Source organism: Anoplolepis gracilipes, unplaced genomic scaffold (genome assembly GCF_047496725.1).
Source record: "Anoplolepis gracilipes unplaced genomic scaffold, ASM4749672v1 Contig21, whole genome shotgun sequence".
Lineage (NCBI taxonomy): Eukaryota > Metazoa > Arthropoda > Insecta > Hymenoptera > Formicidae > Anoplolepis > Anoplolepis gracilipes.
The window spans coordinates 61,983-86,533 of NW_027328671.1; the positions used below are offsets into that span (position 1 = coordinate 61,983).

General features: G+C 25.2%; 1 protein-coding gene and 1 pseudogene across 9 annotated transcripts; both read right to left on the bottom strand.

Annotated features, from left to right (window-relative positions):
• Positions 1 to 210: 210 nt before the first annotated feature.
• On the bottom strand, positions 211 to 4,023 carry LOC140675851 (serine/threonine-protein phosphatase 2A 65 kDa regulatory subunit A beta isoform-like; annotated as a pseudogene).
• Positions 4,024 to 7,665: 3,642 nt separating this feature from the next.
• Positions 7,666 to 23,032, bottom strand: LOC140675843 (aminopeptidase N-like). Of its 9 annotated transcripts, XM_072910470.1 has the most exons (14): positions 22,696 to 23,032; positions 21,213 to 21,314; positions 16,856 to 17,467; positions 14,880 to 15,344; positions 14,173 to 14,359; positions 13,505 to 13,652; positions 13,241 to 13,319; positions 12,643 to 13,028; positions 11,908 to 12,188; positions 10,837 to 11,030; positions 10,406 to 10,720; positions 10,240 to 10,309; positions 8,007 to 8,108; positions 7,666 to 7,858 (listed from the first exon to the last, which is right to left on the bottom strand). In XM_072910470.1, the coding sequence occupies exons 2-14, from the start codon at positions 21,230 to 21,232 to the stop codon at positions 7,718 to 7,720; spliced, it is 3,000 nt and encodes a 999-aa protein (XP_072766571.1). In that variant the 5' UTR covers positions 21,233 to 21,314; positions 22,696 to 23,032; the 3' UTR covers positions 7,666 to 7,717. The 9 variants fall into 9 exon arrangements, with proteins under 9 accessions (XP_072766571.1, XP_072766572.1, XP_072766575.1 ...); XM_072910471.1 differs by lacking the exon at positions 21,213 to 21,314; XM_072910474.1 differs by lacking the exon at positions 21,213 to 21,314 and having other exon boundaries at positions 16,856 to 16,945; positions 22,696 to 23,031.
• Between the last annotated feature and the right edge of the window lie 1,519 nt (positions 23,033 to 24,551).

Below are 24,551 nucleotides of genomic sequence, written 5' to 3' on the forward strand. Positions count from 1 at the left end.
ATACCATTTATTAATCAATATTAGAAAGAGAAATAGAAATTCATACAACAAAATATCTAAAAATGTCGCCAGAAGTACTAATATTTTATTATAACGATGGCGAGCTTTGAAAATCAAAATCTTTTTTTGATAAGTTTTAAATCTTTTATTATTTTAATATTAATTATAATTTTTACAATGTTTATGCATTAATTAGTTTAATTTTGACGATTTAATTTTTGTGATTATTTAATGTAATTTTTTCTGATTCAAATCTATTCGGATTTGACGTGAAATGGTATATATTTCTAATTTGGAACACCTAAAGTGCTAATGTAATGTATATGTAATGCATGTAACATATGCTTTAAATATTCAGTAACATTATAACTTCTCAACCAAATCAAGAGATATGTATTTCTTTTACGAAAGATGCTTTAGAGATAACGTGGGAGTAAATTAATAAGTGATGTTTGTAGCCTTTGGGTGCACAGTAAATGTATTTCGATAAAAACACTTATATATGTGATCATTACAAATAAAAAATTTTGTTATAATTTTTTAATTATAATAAGAATAAAATAATTAAGATATTATCAATCATACATCTCTCAAATTTTGATCATTTAGGTATTGGTTAAAAATTTTGGACTATGATTATCTAAAGAGTAAGAAATCTGTTAAGTTTCTATTAAGTTTTTAATACTAAATGATTTGTTTGTCTATTAAAAGGATGTTTTGAATTACGTTAAAAAAGCACAAGTTTAATTCAAGAACTATAAAATAAAACTAATATTTTAAATATCCTGTACTCTACAAAGACTGTGATTTATTTAATATATATATTGGTTTCTAAATAAGGGTGACAAAGTAATCGATGCTATTTGATTGAGCCACTGAGAATGGTGCAAAGCCTCATTTATTTATAATATAATATAGAAAATTGATTCTCTATAAAATAACAATTATGTACTTTTAAAATAAAATCGAGACTGTAATAGTATTGTTTCAAAAAGTGTACTTTTAAAGCAAATTTTATTAAACATTTCGATTGTTTAAAATAATTGGAATTAGCAATTTCGTATCACAAACTACTTTTATATTATTTATTTTTATATTATTTTTATAAAACAAGATGGTCTTCTTATATTTTGAAATGGATTTTTTAAAATACTAGCATAATCTCTGTTTCAAAGTCATGTAGCACAATAATGTAGCTTATATTAATATAGAACAAGCATGTCATTCTGAAGATAGTTCTGATCCATAGCCAAGACTTTGGGTATCACTGTATTCTGTGCCCATTCGGGACCAAACTTTTCTACCAGTTTTTTCGGATTTAAAATAGCAGCTTCCCAAATTGCGTAAACATGATCTACTAACCAAGTCATACACAAAGAATTTAATTTCTCATCAAAAAATTCTACTCCAAGCTGTCCAGCTAACAATGGCATGTACCTAAAATGCCAAATCAGTAGTACAAATATCTTATTGCAAGTATCTTATTCTTTTTTTTTTAATTTCAATTATATAAATTAGATAAATTAATAAAATATAATTACTCGATAATAGCTAGTCGCACATGCCACTTAGAATCTTCAGCTAATTCCACAATGGCAGGTAAGAGAGATTGTGAAAGTTGTTGTATGCCAATAACTTTGTTAACGCATTCTAGGTTGCTAGTAATATGAGTCGCACCTCTGGACATTTATTTCTAAGCTGGGATAAGAATAGAAGTAATAGATGTTCGATTGTGCTGCAAAAATATTAAAATGTGATTATCAATCAATTATTATATTGCAACATCAAAATGTGATTGATTTTTACTTGTGCTTTCCAAGTATAGGACTCAATCCTATGATCACGCTTGCTAAAGCTGACTTTACATGTTGGTTTGATCTGCCACTAATTCTTTAATAATGGGTAATATATTTGTCATTATTATAGACTCCTGATTGAATTGATCAAGATTTTGGCAGAAATTGCGAACTTTATCAGCAGCTGCTGCTTGCACTTCTGCTTCAATATCCTTTAATAATACTTGAAATGTTGGTACAAGATCTGTTTTTGTTATTTCTGGACCAACAGCCTTTTGAAGCTATAAAAAAAATGTTCATAGATAATATATATATTCATAGATAGAGAGTAAAATATTATTTTGTAAGAATACAGTATTTTTAGTCTCAAAAAATTTTTTACTTGTATTTAAATTTTAAACAGTAATACATACATCTGTAAATTTGTCTACCACCACATAACGAACACGTCATGATTGATCACTAGCACACTGCTGAAGTGTAGGCATAACTATTTGTTCAACATCTTCTTGTTGTAACAAGACTGCAATATTAACACGAGCTTCGACAGCCAAAAGACGAACTGAATCCTGTAAAATTATTAGTGCATGTGTGAATATAATCTACAATGAAAAGAAAGAATTGTGAAATTTCAGTTTTAACGAACTTATTTGTTTATCCTGAGCAAGAATAACAAACATAGAAATTAAATCTTATTTAAGATATTTAATTTCCACAACTTTTGCCAATTCACCTAATTTAGAGGTTGCTAAGCATCTTGCCATAGGTGTATCATCCTGGCACAAGCTGCAAAAGTGATTTCGCAATTCCGCTATTCAAGTTTTAATATTAATAATTATAAGTAATATTCAAGTTTTTAAAATCTGTTTTCATATTTTTTTCAGATTTATTCTGTATTAAAAATTTATTCAGCGTAAAATTCATAAAGATCAAATTATTGTACAGTTACCTTTGATGGCTGGACTCACTCTTGGATAGCAAACATTGAACAATCCACATGCTGATGTTCTTGACGTAAACCAGTCTCCTGAAGCTAAGCGCTGTACGAAAAGAACAAAATGCTCTTCCAAATCTGCAGGACTGTGTTAACTTGCAATATTTCTTAAAGATTCCGCCGCTTTATCACGAACCATAGTTTCTTCGACAATAGCCAGAGATTCTAATGGTGGCTAAATTAAAAATTTATGATTTATATTTTTTTGAATAGAAAAATTATTAAAATATATCTGACGCTCAGTAGAACTTGTGTTAAATACTATTCAAAATAAATCCATTGTTATTACCAATAAACAATGCACATATTCTGGCCCACCAATGAGAGGAATAAATATGCTGAGTTGTTCAGCCAATGCAAGGACTTTATCCTCATCGTAAATAGTCTTCATTAAAAATGATATTAACTCACTCCGTGTATGTCCGATACCAAGTGTAAGTGCAATCGCTGATAGTTTCTTGATAAAATTAAGACATAGCTGTAATAAAAAGAATAATATACTACTAATATATATCAATGTATGTAGAAATAGAGCAATTTTCATACTTTAAATGTCCAAATGCAAAAAGTGGTTAAAAATTTAATCAGACTTCTTTCTCATAAACAATTGCACGAACGTGTTCTCAATTGTATTATACGTATTATCTTTGAGATATAGCGCTCACAAACTCGACGAAGAATGTTAGCTTTTTTTTCAAAAATTGCCGCTATGTCGGCAACGCTTTATTTAGCGATTGAATAAGAAAACGAACATTTCGGAAGACGAAGAAATAAAAAAAACTCGCTCTTAATCGTCGTAAGCAACAATTACCTGGACATCTTCGTTTTCTAGCTCGTCGATCAAAACCGCAATCGGATAAAGACTGTCGTCCGTGGTAGAGTCACTCGCTGTCATTTTGCTGCCGGACAAACTGTCAATTTGATGTTTGATGCGCCGCACGTTTGTTAGGCTTTCTCGTGTCGCGTTGATGCGTCGACGACGATGCTTACGTTTTCGGAACTCGAGCTGGATACCGTTTTCAGAATGGCACGTATAATTACAGCATAATTGTAAGGAACGTTTAACAATGCAAAAATTCGCTCAACATATATATCTCACAACTCCACGCGACTCCATGAGTCACTGACACATGACACGTGACACACTGACAATAAGGATGACCCAATTCGCTGGCAGATGGCGACATCTTACGCTCATGAAAGCGCGATCTGTCTGTATTGCTACGCAATTGGGTGTGTAATTTTTTTTCAAATAAAAATCTTTTTATATAGAGCACGTTCGGGGAGACACTATTAGCGCTAACAGCGTCATTCTATCTTTGTTACCCATTAAAAGTTGAACAAAGATAGAACGACGCTGTTAACGCTAATAGTGTATCCTCGAACGCGCCCATATAGTATAGTATACTATAATATTTTCTTCTATAAATATCAATTAATGTTACACTGATTGTTCAGCTTTATATTTAAATTACTTACATAGAGAGAAATGTAATTCCTTTTTATATGCGTAAAAAATATAATTTTTATATTACAGACTCGGGAAAAAAAAGTCCATATACATCTGGCGATATATAGATTTTGTCAATATTTGAGCATATCTTGCCAAATATACAGTCGGACCTCTTATCCTACGATATTTTCGGTCCGGAATCTTCCCCTTAAACCTCTGATCGTACGACAAAAATTTGAGAGTGGGGATATAATTCCCCTTTCGCGGTCGTAGCATAAGAAGATTTTTTGTCGTAGGATAAGAGGTTTCGTAGCATAAGAGGATCATAGGATAAAAGGTCCGACTGTAGTTATATATAATAATATGATAATTAAATAAAATCATATATGATATTATACGACTTTATATTTAATTATCATATAATATCATATATGACTATACTTGATAAGACATGATCAGATATTGACAAAATCCATATATAGCCAACTTTTTTTCCCAGGGAAGTAATTATATAGAGATATATATATGTCACCAAAAATTCGAATGCGTGTATTATCGTGTCAAACATCCATTTTTACGTGATGAACTTTTCAAGAGAAAATATTATTTTTTCGATATATCTCGCGAATTACATCTATTCTCCATAATTACTTATTTAAATAATTTTAAATTCTCGCATCAAAATTATTCAAAACTGCTCGGCGGTTTTCGATAGATTTCGCGTGATCTTGCGTGCATCTAGAAGCACGACTGTTCATTGAGCGGTTATTCATGATTGGTGTAACTTTTAGAATATAAGATAAGAATATATGCTAATCACGAACAGTTGCTCACTCTTCATTTGAGATTCTGCATGCATTCGTTGATTTGATTGACTGATATTAGTTTCAAGCGAACTTTGATAATATTTGCACAAGTAAGCCGACAAAGAGATAATTAAGCATTTTTTAAAAATAAATTGGGGGAATATTTAATAATTTTATGGCACATTAAGATGAGAATTTTAAGAATAAAAAATTAAACAACTATGTCAGATTAAATAATGGATCATCATGAATACTCTCATTCTTCTGAATTATTTATACATTACGCGTCAAGTTTATACTTGAACATGTATTTATAATCAAATTATACTGTGTCTAGTGTCATTACTATCAAAAGTTTGTTTAAAAAATTTGCTTAAGAATTAATCGTAGAATATCTAGTTAGAGTACTAATAAGTCAACAATACGGCGAATTGTCATATTAGTCTAAAAATAAATATCACGTTGAACAGATTAAGGTCTATATACAAAAGTGTGATTAGTAAGTATCAACCAAAAGTTATAAGACTTAAAAGTTTCAGCATTTTGACATAAAATACAAAATATCTTTTAAAATATTTGTTTTTCGATAATCTTACTCTAATACTTTTATGCATAGAATAATGCAATTTGCAACATGCAACTACATACTTTTTTTTAAAGATAACGATGCAGTTTCCTTACACCAATTGATTTGTCTCATTATTCTATGCATAAAAGTATTAGGGTAAGATTATCGAAAAACAAATATTTTAAAAGATATTTTGTATTTTATGTCAAAATGCTAAAACTTTTAAGTCTTATAACTCGAAAAGTTATTAGTGAAAAAATACTTTATCATAGTGTTTTGGAAAGTTCTCGAGGTAAGCTACAAGAATATGCAAAAATATATAGGGGGTCCCTTTAAAAAATTCAAGGCGACCTTTATATGATCTTCAAACGATTATTCAAGGTCAAACTAATAGTACCATCTTATGGCCCCCTCGAAACCATATAACTTTTGTCTCAAACATTTTTTCGTGCGATACGTATTTCTTCGAATATTTAAATGTCTTAAGATAAAAAACTCACCCTGTATAACACTATATATATATCATATTTCTATAAAATATAACACATTACCATCATCCGCGCCAATGGAGCGTCTTTTCAGTTGCGGGCAACAGATATTTGTACCTCAAAGAAATCGTTTATCTGATAATATGTTGGAAAAACTAATGTTTTTAAAAAATAAAAATTTGTAATTTAAGTCTAAACCTTTAATGTATTAAGCTGAAATGTATGCTTATATTTTTTATAGTTTTCTGAAGTATATTATTTTTATATAAATTGTAATTTTGAATATTATCTTAAAAGTATCTAAATAAAACATTCAACTAATTTATTTTTTATTTAGATATATTTAAATTAAGATTATCTTTATTTTATCTCAGATATAGACGCATTATATTTTATCTTATCTATATGTAGATTATTTCAAATTATCTAAGCGCAACACTGGTAGTATGTAATATAGAATAGGAGTGTTCTTTGAGAAAGGTGATTTTTTAAATTTAAAAGTGATTTTTATGTGATCTTGAAACGGCTTCCAGGATGAATGACGTTCCTCTTAAAATTGCAAAACTTTTATATGAGACATTTTTTTTTAAATGCTTTGTTTTTGAGATATAATTTTGTAACATTTTGAACGACTCACACTGTATAGTTTAATCTAGCCATAGCGTTTTGGTACACACATACACGCACACACACACACATGCACATGTACAAGATATAATTATCAGATATACTTTTAATAAACGGATTCTTTGACCAATTTAAAAATAATTTTTTTTTCGAAAATGTCAAAAGAGGTCATCATTATTCTAAAACAAATTAATTTTGTAAAACATTTAATCGAGAATACATTTATTTCAGAATGTATATAACAAATAAATAAACTATTTGTATAGTGAAAATAATAAACTAGATAAGAGAAATATTGATATTATAAAAATTATAAGAAATATTTTGATATTATAAGAATAGAATTGATTATAGGAATATAGGAACCTTTAAACAAAAGTAATAATATTACATAATTTATTATAAATCGGAAAATGCACACGTGGATACATATAAAAAAAAAGTTAACTAATAATATTAAAAATATAAATAAATATTATAAATTCTACAATAATTTTCAAGTTCGTATAATAACTATTAACTAATTAATTAAATATAAATTATGTGACAATATATGTATATTCAAAATCATATTATTAAAATATATTATATATAATATTATTGAACAGTTGTCATTGCTACATATTTATTATTTTATTTATTTTATACACATATATACACATAGACAATAATTAAAAGTAATTCTTATAATAATATATTAAGAATAATATTAACAAAATATTATGCTTAATAATATTAAACTGTAATTATATTTACATGTGTAAATATATATATATATATATATATATATATAAATATATATATATATATATATATATATATATATATGTATGTGTATATATATGAATATGTATATTATATATTTAAGTATAAATATTATTTATATATGATAATTTCTTAATATAAAAACAATATTATATATACATATATTTTGTTGTAATTATGATTATTCAGGATTAATTTCTTTTGAAAACTTCTTAATATTTTAAGGAAAGAAAGAATATATCTTAAAATATTTCTTTATTTCTCCGATTTCAGATAAACGTCTTTGTAGTTTTTTGTAAGCACCCGACATCCATTCTTCCATAATATTTTTATACTTGTAAAAACTAGCTTCAATATTTGCCTAAGTCAGATTATTTTGAATTAATGTAATAAATTTGTGCCATCTTAAAAGACTCACATAATTAAAGGACAAAATACTTGTGACATATATTACAGATATAAATATTAATAGAAAACTTAATATAAATGTAATTTTGAATAAAGTTTACCATTTCAGGGCGAGTTCCATTTTTCTTGTATATACGCATAAAATTAGTTTTGTACGCTTCAATCTCAATGATATTTCCGATAATATTTCTCAAGTTCAAGATCTATGTAAAATAACTTCATCAATATTTATTGTCAATAAATAGTAATTTTATTTAACAAAATTTTTTAAATTTAATAAGATTGTGTAACGGAATAGTATTTCGGCAATTAGCTTAATAAAAGCATAATTTGAAAAACCCTTCTTAATTTTTGACAAAAAATTATTTCCTAAAACTTTGCCAAAAATTTCTCTTATTTAAAATTATATGTATGCCTATATATCATATATGCATATATTTTATTTTAAATATGTTGAAAATAATAAATAATAGTAATTATGCATAATATAGGGTGACTTCAAAGATTTAAATGACCTGGACATATGTTATGACCTCACGGATTTGAATGATCTTAACGTAAAGTGTTATGACATTAAGTAATCGATAGCTTTTAGGCGTCACTTATTGTTTATTAAAAAGTTATAAAAAAAGGATTTTCACAAAATACAATAATTTTCAGATTTTAGGGTACACTTTTAATATGTAAAAATGTATATTAAGCTCGATAATCTAAACTTTTTCAGGTATAAGACCAACATTTTCCCACTCCTTGTACATTTGAGAAGTAAATATATGATGTATGTTATACAAAAATATATGCAACATAATTCAATCTGTACATAACTGTTATACTTATATACGTTAATAATTTTGATCTCGCGTTGCATAAACAGTTCAAAACCCATGTAGAATCGTGCAGTAATAAATCTCGTTTTGCACTGAAAAGAGAGGTGACGTCGTAACAGAATTCGCTTCGCTAAAGATTTTGGAAATCCAGAAAGTAAAAAGTGTGATAAAATTAAGTATGGTTTATTTATTCATGTGTAGGTAATTAGTAAATACTAATATATACTAAAAGCACATTTTATAAAATGTACATAGTTTCGAAAATTATATGAAATTTGTTAAATTTACTTGTTCTTTTGCTTATAACTTTTTAATAAACAACGAGCGACGAATAAAACCTTTTGAATGTTATTCAGGGTCAAGACCCATACAACATATGTAAAGGTTATTCAAATCTCTGAATATGCTCTTAATAGGCTTTTAATATGCATAATTATCATTATTTATCATTTTCAATATACTTATAATAAAATATTATATATATGTATACATGATATATATATATATATATATATATATATATACATATATATGTATATATATATATATATATATATATATATATATATATATATATATACAGATATATAGATATATAGATAATAATTCTAAATGAAAGCAATAAATTTTAGAAGTCGAAAATGCGTCGAAATTAAAAGGGGTTTTTATACATATAAGCATATACTCCTCTCTGAGCAGTTACATTCCTCTAAATAGAAAAGTAAAAATTAGGTTCTTATTTTTTTTCCTTAAATTTTAGACAAGTTAAAAGAAATGAAATTTAATGGACATTTTTTACTAAAAGAAATACTTATATTTTTTAAATTTTCTTGTAATGTTATAAAAGAATAAACTTATGTTTTTTCTTATTAAGCAATCCTTATTCAATTTTTTATTAGGACTTTTTAACAGCCTACAATGTCATCATTTAAAAATATACGTTAGAAAACTTGATTTCTTTAGAAACTTTTTATTTATTTTATTATTTTTGTAAAATCAATAATTTAAGTACAAATTTTGCATGTAAATAAATAAATACAATATTATGCACAATTTTATTCTTTTATTTAATGATGCGAAAAAATTTTAAAAATATAATTAAAAGTATCCTTGTTGCCAGTTGTAACTTACCATCAAATTTCATTTTTTTAATTTGTCCAAAATTTAGGAAAAATAAGTAAAAACTTAATCTTTACCTCTTCTTTTAGAATAGTGTAATTCTCAAGAGAGTGATATAGGAATATATGGTTATATGAAAGATCATTATTATTTTTCAACAAAAAATTATCTTTGGTAGTATATGTGTTACAGACACTTTGTAAATCTTTAAATGCTAACTTATAAAGATTCGGCGTTTTATAAAAAGGCTGAGTTTTTTTTTATAAAGAAAGTTGATTTTACAAAAGCCTACAATATATACATATATATATATATATATATATATATATATACATTAGATATAAATAAGCTTAATAATGAAAAAAATAATCAGGTTTATAATATTTACCGCAATTAATTGTTCTTCAGAATACATATGATTAATAATGGCAATAATAATGGCAAGTCCATTGACACCTCTATAAAAAACAAAAACACACATATAGTTATTATGCGTAATTAATTTTCGTAATTGTAAACAGTATTAGTTCGAAAAAAATACTTTTAGTTATTACCTTGGCGTTAATTTATCAAAATCGTTTAATATTTTCAAAAACACATTATTGTGCTTTACATGTTTTGCAATAATAAAAAAAAAACTAATCATATTTCTCTTGATTTGTATTTCATTATATGTTTCGTTATGTTTGAACATTATTGATTCTAAATATTCTTCTATAATTTCATTTGAAGCACAAGCTAAAAATTCTAAAAGTCTATCATTATTAATATATTTTTCCCTTGAATTGTCCTTCACCATACGCCAAATATGACTCTCTGCTGACATCAAACCTTTACAGTATAACCACTCTTGCCACCACGGTAAAACTCTACAACATCCAAAAATAAAAGTTTGATATAAACATATTTAGCGCTATATTGTATCTTGATTCAATAATTGAATGTACGAATAATGGTAAAAAACTGTAATACTTAGAAAAATTACTTATTTTTATCCGACATATATACAATATGCAAAATCAATTTGTCATAAGCTTTTATGAGGCAATTTGGGTCATCGAGAATACACAACCATTTAATAGCTTCTTGCCTTAAACATTTAGTAAGATCACTTTCCTTAGGCTCTTCTTCGTATTTTATTTTCTCAAGTAGATTGGTCAATATATTTTTTATTTTCTCCTAAAAGTTATCCAAGTCAAATAATTATATCGGTTTATAGTAAGCGTGTAGCGTTGGACATTCAATTTCTGAACAAGTAGATTGAAAGAGAAGCAGGCAGATTGAACAGCCACTGCAAAGTCCTAACATTACATCCCTTGATGTCTCTTCATGTGAAAATAAGTTAAAAAGTTTGAATGTCTAGTTTTGTATGGACACGATTTGAGTGGAACTCTATTTTGTTGGAGAAGAAATGAATCTCGTTTTATCCTCAACATTATCCAACATATTCTACCATCCAATATTATCCCACATTATGTTAACGTAAAATATTTGTGTTTATACGTATAAAAACTTTTGAAGTTACTAAAAAACGCTCGACCAAACAGAATAAATGTATCTCATTTACTGAATCAATATGAATCAATATTTCATTCAGTAAGTTAATTTTTACAATTCCAGTGGTTTTTCATAAACATTCTAGATACATATATTAGTATGTGTGCATGTGTATATATATATATATATATATATATATATATATATATAGCTTATTCTCACTTCTCAAACGTTCACTTTAATTTATTAACATCTGATACTCTTACAAAATTACCGATCGTTTTTATATTACTATACGTACATATTATTTTAAATTGAAATTTTGATAAAAAATTACTTTAAAATATGAGAAAAATATATATTCAAAAATCTAATGTATGTTTAACAATTATAATACAAATCTGAAATAAAAACTTTTCTTAAATAAAAAAGATTTTATCATAAATAAGAATACAGAAAAACATACTTGAACCTTTTTAGCTACATATATTTTATTTTCTTGGAAAATATGACATAAAATAATTTAAAAACTCTTTAACTTATTAATTCTATTATTTACCTTGATATTTTGAACTTCTTTATCTGGAAATGGAAATATGCTCGACATGTGTTCAAAAGCTTTTATCATAGGATACCATGCTATATAATTTGTCTCTTGTCCAAGATAGCTCGTCAAGTTCCAGAATAGGAAAGAATTGAGTTGGCCATTTATCATAAAATAAAATGCATCGTCGATGATTTTAGCACGATTAAGAACATGTATTTTTGTATATTCTATAGAGTTCAAATATTCTGCAATTTTTTGCCAGTTTTCAGGATCGTAATTAACGCGATAGTATCCTGTAGTAAATAATTTTTATATTATTAAATTGTCACTTAATTGATTTATTATATTTATTAAAAAATATTTTTAATTATCTGCATTTTAAATATTTGAGTAATTATCCAAGTATTAAAAGAAGAAAGACAATTTATAATAATTAAGAAAAACATAATTTTAGAGTTATATTTGTAGTAATATTGCGTAGAATGAAACTATATAAGAAATTATAAATCCATTTATATTTATTTTAGCTTAAATAATAACACATGCAAAATTGAATTTATTTCACGTTAATCGATAGTAAAATGCAGAGAATACGTCATACAATATTTTTTAAAATATTATATAATGTTACTATGTATTTATTTATATATTGCGTAATGTTATTAAAAAAGAATATAGTTAACATTATATAATGATTTAATATTTTAATTATGTAGAAATATAATAAATTTGTTAATCAATATTCACCAGTTTGTCGTAAATTTAATATTACCCAACCATTATCTTTCACAGAAACTTGGCAATTTGGCTGGGACGACGACAAAAGTATTAATCTTTTGTCGTAAAGCGGAATTCTAAGCTTGCTAAAATTTGGATTATACTGGGAGGTATAAGTTACAGGTATCCAGAAAGCGTATTTTTTAAGTACTTCATAATTTTCTATTGTTATATTATATACATTTGCTTTATTTGAAATATCTCGCGTTATTTTCAACACAGGATAATTTATAGATTTCATCCAATCATTTACTATTGTTGAAGGAAGCATTAGTTTTTTCTGAGGATATAATTTGCTTAAAATATCTTGCATAGTGAGCCATAAATTTTGGAGAAGATTCTTCGACTTAAACTCACTATATTGGTTAAAAATTGGCATTATTGACACAATAAAATCAGTACTGATCGTAAATTACGTATAAAAAAAATATCAAAGTGTTATTTAATTTATACACTTTATACATCTTACATAATTGCAGTATTTAGTATTTTATATGCTAGGTTCTATAATGTATAAGTAAATAATATATTAAAATGGTGTATACAATATATTTCATAATATACTCACATATTTAAATGTTCATGAACCTTCCGATGAAACATGTTATCGGTAATTACATTCTGCAGCATACGTAATATTAAAGGTGCTACAATTCAAATAATAAAATGTGATTAATATATAAGTTTTCTTAGAAGTCTTTTAACTACATTTTTTATAATTTTTTAAATTTTAATTTACTAATATGTACATATGTAAATATATATATATATACTTATATTCAAATATAATTATTGACTTGATTCATTCAAATACATTTATTGATGTTTTTACCTTTAACGTAACCGTAAAAAGAAGAAAATGCATTATTTTCGGAAAAATTGGCTTCCTTTATAAAAGACTGATTGTCAGTCTCCAAACGAAGTGATTCATAATAAACCTGAACTACAAATAAATCCAACATTTCGGAATTTTCGTAATCCTAAAGCAGAAAGATTTAATATGAGCGAATGAATATTTTGTCGAATGAAATATACACATTTAATGCTTTTATTAAATATAAATTTGTATTTTATCAATATGACCAAATATAGTAAAATTTTTCTATAATAATGTGTAGTGTTTGAAATAGTAGTGTCATTTAAAACTATTTGAAAAAGTCATGTCATTTAAAACCATTTGAAATAATTGAAAATTATGGTATTATTTTTTTCCGCATTGAAAATTTTATAATTTTAGAATATCGAGAACCAATATACAATTTAGTCTTTCCAGATACGACAAAGATTTATAAATAGCTTTAGCAATTTTTATACGACACATTTAATGTTAAAAATCGTTTAAAACCTTTTTATTTTCTTATAATAAAGATTATATCTACTTATACAAATAAAATAATATTTTATTTAACATAAAACCATAAGAAATATAAAAATATATAATATATACTTTATACATAATTGATACATTAAGAATATTACTAAAACAATATAAAAAATTACCATGATAGTATTGATAGCATAAAGTCCATACATAGTAGTAAGACCATCGATTAACCATAACTCAAATGACCAAAATGGATTTACATCAGCAAACCATTGATGTGCCACTTTGCGCCCTATCAACCGCGCTACTTTTATTTTATGCGCAACAGAATCCAGATTTCTATCGTAAATAATATCTGTTTCACTAAAAAATATGAAAATTAAATTTGCAAGAGCTTAGTAATTACAAAAACTTGGCCAAATAATAATTTTGACATATTTTCTGATTTAAAATTAAAAATATCTTCTAACGGATAATATAATCGATATGGTATAATTGTATATTGTTTTTTATATTGTTTTGTACCGATTATATAAAAATTGTGACATAAATTATTGTCATATACGTGATATACATATGTATATATGATGTATTGAAGTCAACCTATAATTATATATATACAGATTATATACAAATTCTAACATAAATTATTGTCATATACGTGATATATATATGTATATATGATTGAAATCAACCTATAATTAGTTATAAAAATATATATATAATAATGTACATGTATAAAAGTTCTACATTAAAACAATTATATTTTAACGTATGTATTACTAATTTCTAATTTTATATTTTTAATTTAATTATTTCTAATTTTGCTTTATATATAAATTGTATTTGAATAATTTGATATTTTTTAAAATTTTTGAATTACCTATTTAACAGAAGGCCCCACATCTCATTGTCATATAGCAAACTATGGATTACCACAAATTGTACTTTTGGTACTTTCAATTTTTTCCATACACCTTCAAATATTATTATTGCTTCGGTTGCTATCGTTTCAGCAAATTCAATATGATCTGATTCAGGTCTCCGCCATGTAATGATTCTAGATCCTATGGTCTCAAATTTAAAGAAATCTGCTGACGAGATTACAACCGTCATGATATAAGTGGACATTGGAGGAGTAGTATTAAAGCATGTCCACTTCATATATATTTCCGTTTCATGCACTTTATATTTGCATGTTTCCTCTTCTTGTGCCGGCATATTTGAAAAAACTTGGTATTTACAATGATGTTTTATGGAAATATTGAAAGTGGTCTTGATTGTCGGTTTGTCCCAGCATGGAAATAATCGTCGGGCTCTAATCGCCTGAAAATGTATTACGTCCGACCTATGACATTTTAATAATATTGTTATAAATAACAATGATTTTTAATAATCAAAAGCATTATATATACAGAGTGTCTGTCCGTAAATGTTCAAACAAATATCGCAGTTGATTGAAGTTAGAAGAAAGTCGAATAAAAAAAGTTTACATGAATTTAAGTCCGTTACATAGTGCACATAAATAAATTTTTGTTTACTCGTGACTTTTTCGAGTTTTAAAGGTTATTTTCATTTTTTTTAACTATCTTAATTTTTTTATGTATATCATTTATTTACAATTTGATAAAAATAAAAATTTGTAGTTACATATTTTTTTAAACACAACTGCGTTTTTTTACACCAATTGATTCATCTCATTATTCCGCACATAAAAATTTTAAGGTAAAATTATCGAAAACTAAATGTTTTGAAGTATTTTGTATTTCATGTAAAAGAACTATAACTTTAGAAACTTACAACTCGAAAAGTACATAAAAAACACTATTATATTATTTTAAAAAGCTTTTGAGATGAACTATAAGAATATAGAATAGGAGTTTTCTTTTAAAAAAATGATTGTTTAAAATTAAAAGTAATTTTTATGTGATCTTGAAACGGCTTCCAGGGTGAATGAAGTTTTCCTTAAAATTGCAAAACTTTTATATAAGACATTTTTTTCTAAAATGCTTTGCTTTTGAGATATAAGTTTGTAATATTTAAAAAAACTCACACTGTAGTTTATTCTAGCCATAGCGTTTTGTACACACAACATACACACACATGCACATGTACAAGATATAATTACTAGATATACCAGATAAACGGATTCTTTGACCAATTTGAAGATAATTGTTTTTTGGCGAAATTGTCAAAAAAGGTCATCATTATTTTAAAATTTCTCATTTTTGCCAATATATCTGCTTACTTAATTGTAAACTTTAAATTAAAATTTTTTAAAAGTTAACTGTAAAATTAACTGAAGAATGTAATTATATATGTTAATCTCTTAACGCCACAAAGTTTAATTTGCGAAAAACCTTTTTTGTTCAATCATAACTTGAAAATTATTAAATTGATGTCTTAATATTTTTGTTAAGGCGAAATTATCTTTAAATTGATTAAAGAAATCATAGCTTTCACATAAAATTTGGTTACGATACACTCTGTTTTATAAATATATATATATATATATATATATATAGAGCACAGGCGCGTAAAAAAGTACAGAAATATTTTATTTTTTATTTCATGCACATATATAATAAAATGAAATAAAGTATAAATTATTGCATACTCATTAAAACTATTCAATTTTCCATGATAATACATTTTTTAAATTTATATATATCATGTATTTAATAATAAATAGGACTGATTAACAATTCAAAAATAGTATAAAACGTTAAGTAATATAAAGTAAAACAAACATAGTAATATAAAGTAATATAAAATTAAATATTATAAAAAGAAATAATAAAAGATACGAGAACAACAATGACAAAAATTTATATTTATTGTACTCTTAATATTACTCACATTTCGAATGAGTCTCCCCTTGCGACTATAGTCTTCAAAGAAGTAATGTTTTCCGTGTTATTAATTGCAGTGACAAATTTTGTAATTAATCTGTAACGTCCACTTAAAGTTTCATTGAAATATAAGATGCAAATTTGCTTATTATTTTTATATTTAATATTTTGCGCACGTAAATATTTAACATTGGCATCTACAGTCTTATTTTGTAAGTCTGCAGTATACATGGATGAATCATTTGTCAACGCTCCAGATAAAAGAATCATTAATGCCGTTGAATTTAAATATATTTCTGTAATTGGACGAGAAATATCGATAATGGCACTTAATTCGCCGTAAAAAACAAAGTTGCCTTTTTTTTTATACGCTTCTATATGTAATTTGTAATCTTGATATTTATATATTTCATGTTCCTGGTCTTCTTTGAAATATGGTATTAACTTGACGTCATAATGCACTGGCATTATATCGTTAAAGTAATCATTAAATGTAATCGATGGGTTTCCCGTGTTTTCATTAATTGAAAAAGTTATTATAGTAATAAATATAAGACCGCTATAAAATGACAGTCTTAGAAATGCCATGCCAATTTTTAGGTATCTATAACAACTGTCCCTGTTGAAAGAAAGACAAATATAAAATAAAATTTAAATAATAAACTTTACTGCAAATAAATTTATAAAGTATTTTTTTAAATTAGTTTTCTTGAGTAATTAGAAATTTTATCCGTGATGAATAACAAACCGATCTACGTATATGAACATGCTATTTTCAAAAGATGATTATATTTTTAGTAAACTAGCAACGAATAATCAACGGAATAGTCAACAGAAAATTAAATTTTTTTCGATTTTTTTGGTATATCTCTTCAGGCATGTACAAATACATACATATATGTGCACGCGCGCGCACGTGTGTATGTGTATGTGTGTGTGCGGGCAACTAGATCAAAGACAATTTGATTTTATATATATTATATATTATACACATTTTTTTTAACGAAATAAACGTTTAATGTTTGTTCATTATTCGTTTAAATATATCGAATCAGTAATCGATTTTAAAGTAAGCTTGCAAATTATTATTGATATTATGAAAAGATATAGAATAAACTTGTGCACGGTATTATATAAACATGGCAATTTTTAACATTGTAAATGTATTATCCAATTTTTTATTATCTATTTAAAAATATATGGATTAAATATATAATTTTTTTTTTTAAATACTTCTCTTTTTTAGTCTTTTTTCTAATTTGAAGACATTCTATAACAATATTATAATAAAAAAAGATTTATGTTTTTGTCAGATATAGAATATATGTACATAAAACTTAAGAATATGTATAGGTTTTGTAAAGAATAAAAAAAAAAGAAATGAAAGAAATTAATAAAATGTTCAACAATTCAACAATTTTGAAAATAATTTTTAAAGGAAATATATCTTTATCGTGTGTTTATATTTTAGTACGATTTAAATTACGTTTTATCTTTTACGTAACTTTAAAAGGAAAGTTATATAATATTATGTTTCTAGTAACTCACTCTGTATATTAAGAATGTTATGTTAATTATAACACAATTCCTTTTCTTATCAGAATTAGTTGCAGTTGATACTTTATCACCGTGAATCGTTAATCTGTACTATCGTGATCTTAACGCTTCAAGAGGTAATCGAAAACTGGCAAGGTCGATGTAATAGACATCATAATAAATACATATATAAATACACATATATTTACAACTTATATGAGGTCATCAAATTCTACAAAATTTAAATTTAGAATTATATTTATGATATTTTATTGAATAATTATGATATTTTAAGATTCATTGATTATGCTAATTTTTGATATTTATTTATGTATTATATATTTTGTTAATTTCATATACAATTTAATAAGCAATGTAGAAAAATAAGTATTTATGTTTTCCTATGTCTATAAATAATAATCTTTACATGTTGAGAATTAAAGATTTTCCATATCAACGTACTTTCATATATTTATTTTTTATGTAATACGTAAATAATATATTATAATTATTCTAATTAGTATATGTTAAAGTCATTTTAATCGCGTTAAAATGCTTTGTGCTTATTTCTATCGTCTATATTAATTATAAAAGCTAAGTATTCATTAATCATACAAACATTTTTTTTACAACGTGAGAAAATAAACCTTTATCGGTTCTTCTTTACTCGTTTTGAATAGGTACATTGAATCAATATTCGAATTAATCTTGCAAATCATTGATTATGTGCCATAACGAAAAAGTATAGAATAAATGTGTGTACAATATTAAAAATTGTAATTTTTAACATTGTAATTGTATTATTTAATTTTCTATTATTCATTTAAAAATATATGAATTAAATATAAAAAATATTTAAAAAGTTTCCGTTCTTTAATCTTTAAATTCTTAATTCCAAAACATTTTATAACAATATGCAATATTATATAAAATGAAATTAACGTTCTTGTCGCACACTGTTGTATGAAAATTTAGAGAATTATATAGGTTGATGAAAAAAAGAAAAACGAAAAAAATAGAAAAAATTAATAAAATGTCAACAATTTTGAAAATGATAACTTAAAAAAAATTAAGATAAAGATTAAGATGTATTAGAAATTAAGATACTCATCGTGTGAGTTCATACTTCAGTACTATTTAAATTATACTCTATATATCTTTTTTATATATATCATTAGAATTGAAATATGATATATCTTTAAAAAGAAAGATACATCATATTTTAATTCTAATGATTCAAAATTCTTGGATATAAAAATGTTATGTTATTTATAATAGAATTCCTTTTCTTACGAGAATTAGTTGCAGTTGACACGGCCACACACTGCAAACCGTTAATAATGTTATACCTATTGTTATATATCTACACTATCAAAATCTTACCGTTCCAATAGATAATCGGAAATAAACAATGGCAATAACATATGTTAGATATTATAATAAATACATCCATAAATAAAATCCTACACAATGTAAGTAGTTTAAAGTAATATTTATATGCATATTTTAAGAATTATTGATTGTGAGATATTTGTGTATTTTATTTTGTGAATTTTGTATACATTTAATAAACAAAAATAAAACAATTTTTATGTCTTCCTATGTCTGTAATTATTAATTTTTAATCTTTACACGTTGGAAAATCTCCATATCAGAGTACTTTCACATATTTATTTTTTACGTAGTCCGTAAATAATACTTTATTATTATTCTAATTAATATAATATATTAAAGTCATTTTAATCATATTAAAATCTCCTGTCGTTGTACGATAACAGAGCTGGCAAAGAGAACATTAGCGTACTATAACGTAAATACACCACGTTATTATTAATTTATTGTCAAAATATTTGAAGTACTATACACACATGTACATACGTGAAATATAAAATTATATAATATTAAAATAAGTATTTTAAAGCATAGATTAATTATCATTTGATGAACGTAATATGTTATAAGACTTTTTGTTACCTAAATTTTAATTGCTTGACTATTATTTCATTGTTTATTTTATTATTATTTATTATTTAATTGTTTTGCGTTCTCACTCTGACTTGAACTTAAATCATCGAACAATACAACAAAATATATTTTAGTCTAAATATTATTAAGGAAGTAATTGTGGCCTATAAGGAAATAATTATGGCAAGTAACAACAACTTAAGAATATTAAAATTATAACTTAAAATTATTAAAATTACGAAAGCTGTATATGTAATTGCAATATCAATATTATGATTGTTATATTAGTAAACTAAAATTTTATAATTTTGTGTTAAAAATTATTCTAAAACAAATTAATTTTGTAAAACATTTAATCGAGAATATATTTATTTCAAAATGTATATAACAAATAAATAAACTATTTGTATAGTGAAAATAATAAACTAGATGAGAGAGATATTGATATTATAAAAATTATAAGAAATATTTTGATATTATAAGAATAGAATTGATTATAGGATTATAGGAATCTTTAAACAAAAGTAATAATATGACATAATTTATTATAAATCGGAAAATGCACACATGGATACATATAAAAAAAGTTAACTAATAATATTAAAAATATAAATAAATTCTAAAATAATTTTCATGTTCGTATAATAACTATTAACTAATTAATTAAATATAAATTATGTGACAATATATGTATATTCAAAATCATATTAATAAAATATATTATATATAATATTATTGAACAGTTGTCATTGTTACATATTTATTATTTTATTTATTATATACACATATATACACATAGACAATAATTAAAAGTAATTCTTATAATAATATATTAAGAATAATATTAACAAAATAAAGTTTACCATTTCAGAGAGAGTTCCATTTTTCTTGTTCATACGTTTATTATAAGTTTTGTATGCTTCAATCTCAATGATATTTCTCATAATATTTCTCAAGTTCGAGCTCTATGTAAAATAACTTCATCAATATTTATTGTCAATAAATAGTAATTTTATTGAACAAAATTTTTTAAATTTAATAAGAATGTGTAACGGAATAGTATTTCGAAAATTAGCATAATAAAAGCATAATATAAAAAACCCTTCTTAATTTTTGACAAAAAATTATTTCCTAAAGATTTGCCAAAAATTTCTCTTATTTAAAATTATATGTATGCCTGTATATCATATATACATATATTTTATTTTAAATATATTGAAAATAATAAATAATAGTAATTATGCATAATAAAGGGTGACTTTAAAAATTTAAATGGCTTATTCGTTTAGTTTTCTAGTTGCTTGTTTATAAAAAAATAAGGTACATAGAAAAAATTTAGTATAAACTTCACATACTGTTAACGTTATAATCGCGATAACATTTGAGTTTTTCGCAACAATGTTGTCGATTATAAATGCAGACATCTATCACGAGCTATCTACCTATCTGTCTATCTATCTATCTATCTATCTCTTTCTCTCTCTCTCTCTCTCTCTCTCTCTATATATATATATATATATATATATATATATATATATATTTATACATATAGAGTATCCGGTAATTTGTAAAAAATCTCTCGTGTACAGATTAGTGATAATAATTAATTTCGCGAGAGATTTCTTATTTCTAAATTAAGTAAAATTAAGATTACATTTAATTCTTAATTTTCTTATTAAGATCTTAATTTTAATATATTTTAAAATAATTATTATGTATGCTTAAAAAAATTTATCAAAAAGTAACATTATTGATATATATTATATAAATATATTTTTATAATTTTTAATATGATTTTCATATAAATAATGGCTTTTACTAGGTAATTTATAAAAACAAATAATTAATAAGATTTTATTATTGTATTTATTATCATTGCAAATTTAAATGTAAATTTATATATATTAATAATTGTCAGAAAATTACTTTAAATTATTTAGGTCAATTCTAATATTTGTAATCTTATAGATACATTTTACATATAGATAGTTTCTTGATAGAATTAAGACGTAGCTGTAATAAAAAGAATAATATACTACTAAGATATATCAATCTATGTAGAAATAGAGCAATTTTCATACTTTAAATGTCCAAATGCAAAAAGTAGTTAAAAATTTAATCAGACTTCTTTTTTATAAACAATTGCACGAACGTGTTCTCAATTGTATTATACGTATTATCTTTGAGATATATCGCTCACAAACTCGACGAAGGATGTTAGCTTTTTTTTCAAAAATTGCCGCTATGTCGGTAACGCTTTATTTAGCGATTGAATAAGAAAACGAACATTTCGGAAGACGAAGAAATAAAAAAAGCTCGCTCTTAATCGTCGTAAGCAACAATTACCTGGACATCTTCGTTTTCTAGCTCGTCGATCAAAACCGCAATCGGATAAAGACTGTCGTCCGTGGTAGAGTCATTTTGCTGCCGGACAAACTAGCAATTTGATGTTTGATGCGCCGCACGTTTGTTAGGCTTTCTCGTGTCGCGTTGATGCGTCGACGACGATGCTTACGTTTTCGGAGCTCGAGCTGGATACCGTTTTCAGAATGGCACGTATAATTACAGCATAATTGTAAGGAACGTTTAGCAATGCAAAAATTCGCTCAACATATATATCTCACAACTCCACGCGACTCCATGAATCACTGACACATGATACGTGACACACTGACAATAAGGATGACCCAATTCACTGGCAGATGGCGACATCTTACGCCCATGAAAGCGCGATCTGTCTGTATTGCTACGCAATTGTGTGTGTAATTTTTTTTCAAATAAAAATCTTTTTATATAGAGCACGTTCGGGGAGACCACTATTAGCGCTAACAGCGTCATTCTATCTTTGTTACCCATTAAAAGTTGAACAAAGATAGAACGACGCTGTTAACGCTAATAGTGTCTGCTCGAACGCGCCCATATAGTATAGTATACTATAATATTTTCTTCTATAAATATCAATTAATGTTACACTGATTGTTCAGCTTTATATTTAAATTACTTTACATAGAGAGAAATGTAATTCCTTTTTATATGCGTAAAAAATATAATTTTTATATTACAGATTCGGAAAAAAAAAGTCCATTTAAAATTGGCGATATATAGATATTGTCAATATTTGAGCATATCTTGCCAAATATACAGTCGGACCTGTTATCCTACGATATTTTCGGTCCGGAATCTTCCCCTTAAACCTCTGATTCTATGACAAAAATTTGAGAGTGGGGGTATAATTCCCCTTTCGCGGTCGTAGCATAAGAGGATTTTTTGTCGTAGGATAAGAGGTTTCGTAGCATAAGAGAGTCATAGGATAAGAGGTCCGACTGTAGTTATATATAATAATATGATAATTAAATAAAATCATATATGATATCATACGACTTTATATTTTATTATCATATAATATCATATATGACTATACTTGATAAGACATGATCAGATATTGACAAAATCCATATATAGCCAACTTTTTTTCCCAGGGAAGTAATTATATAGATATATATATATGTCACCAAAAATTCGAATGCGTGTATTATCGTGTCAAATATTCATTTTTACGTGATGAATTTTTCAAGAGAAAATATTATATTTTCGATATATCTCGCGAATTACATCTATTCTCCATAATTACTTATTTAAATAATTTTAAATTCTCGCATCAAAATTATTCAAAACTGCTCGGCGGTTTTCGATAGATTTCGCGTGATCTTGCGTGCATCTAGAAGCACGACTGTTCATTGAGCGGTTATTCATGATTGGTGTAACTTTTAGAATATAAGATAAGAATATATGCTAATCACGAACAGTTGCTCACTAAGCGCTCACTCTTCATTTGAGATTCTGCATGCATTCGTTGATTTGATTGACTGATATTAGTTTCAAGCGGGTTTTGGTAATATTTGCACAAGTAAGCCGACAAAGAGATAATTAAGCATTTTTTTAAAATAAATTGGGGGAATATTTAATAATTTTATGGCACATTAAGATGAGAATTTTAAGAATAAAAAATTAAACAACTATGTCAGATTACATAATGGATCATCATGAATACTCTCATTCTTCTGAATTATTTATACATTACGCGTCAAGTTTATACTTGAACATGTATTTATAATCAAATTATACTGTGTTTAGTGTCATTCTTATCAAAAGTTTGTTTAAAAAATTTACTTAAGAATTAATCGTAGAATATCTAGTTAGAG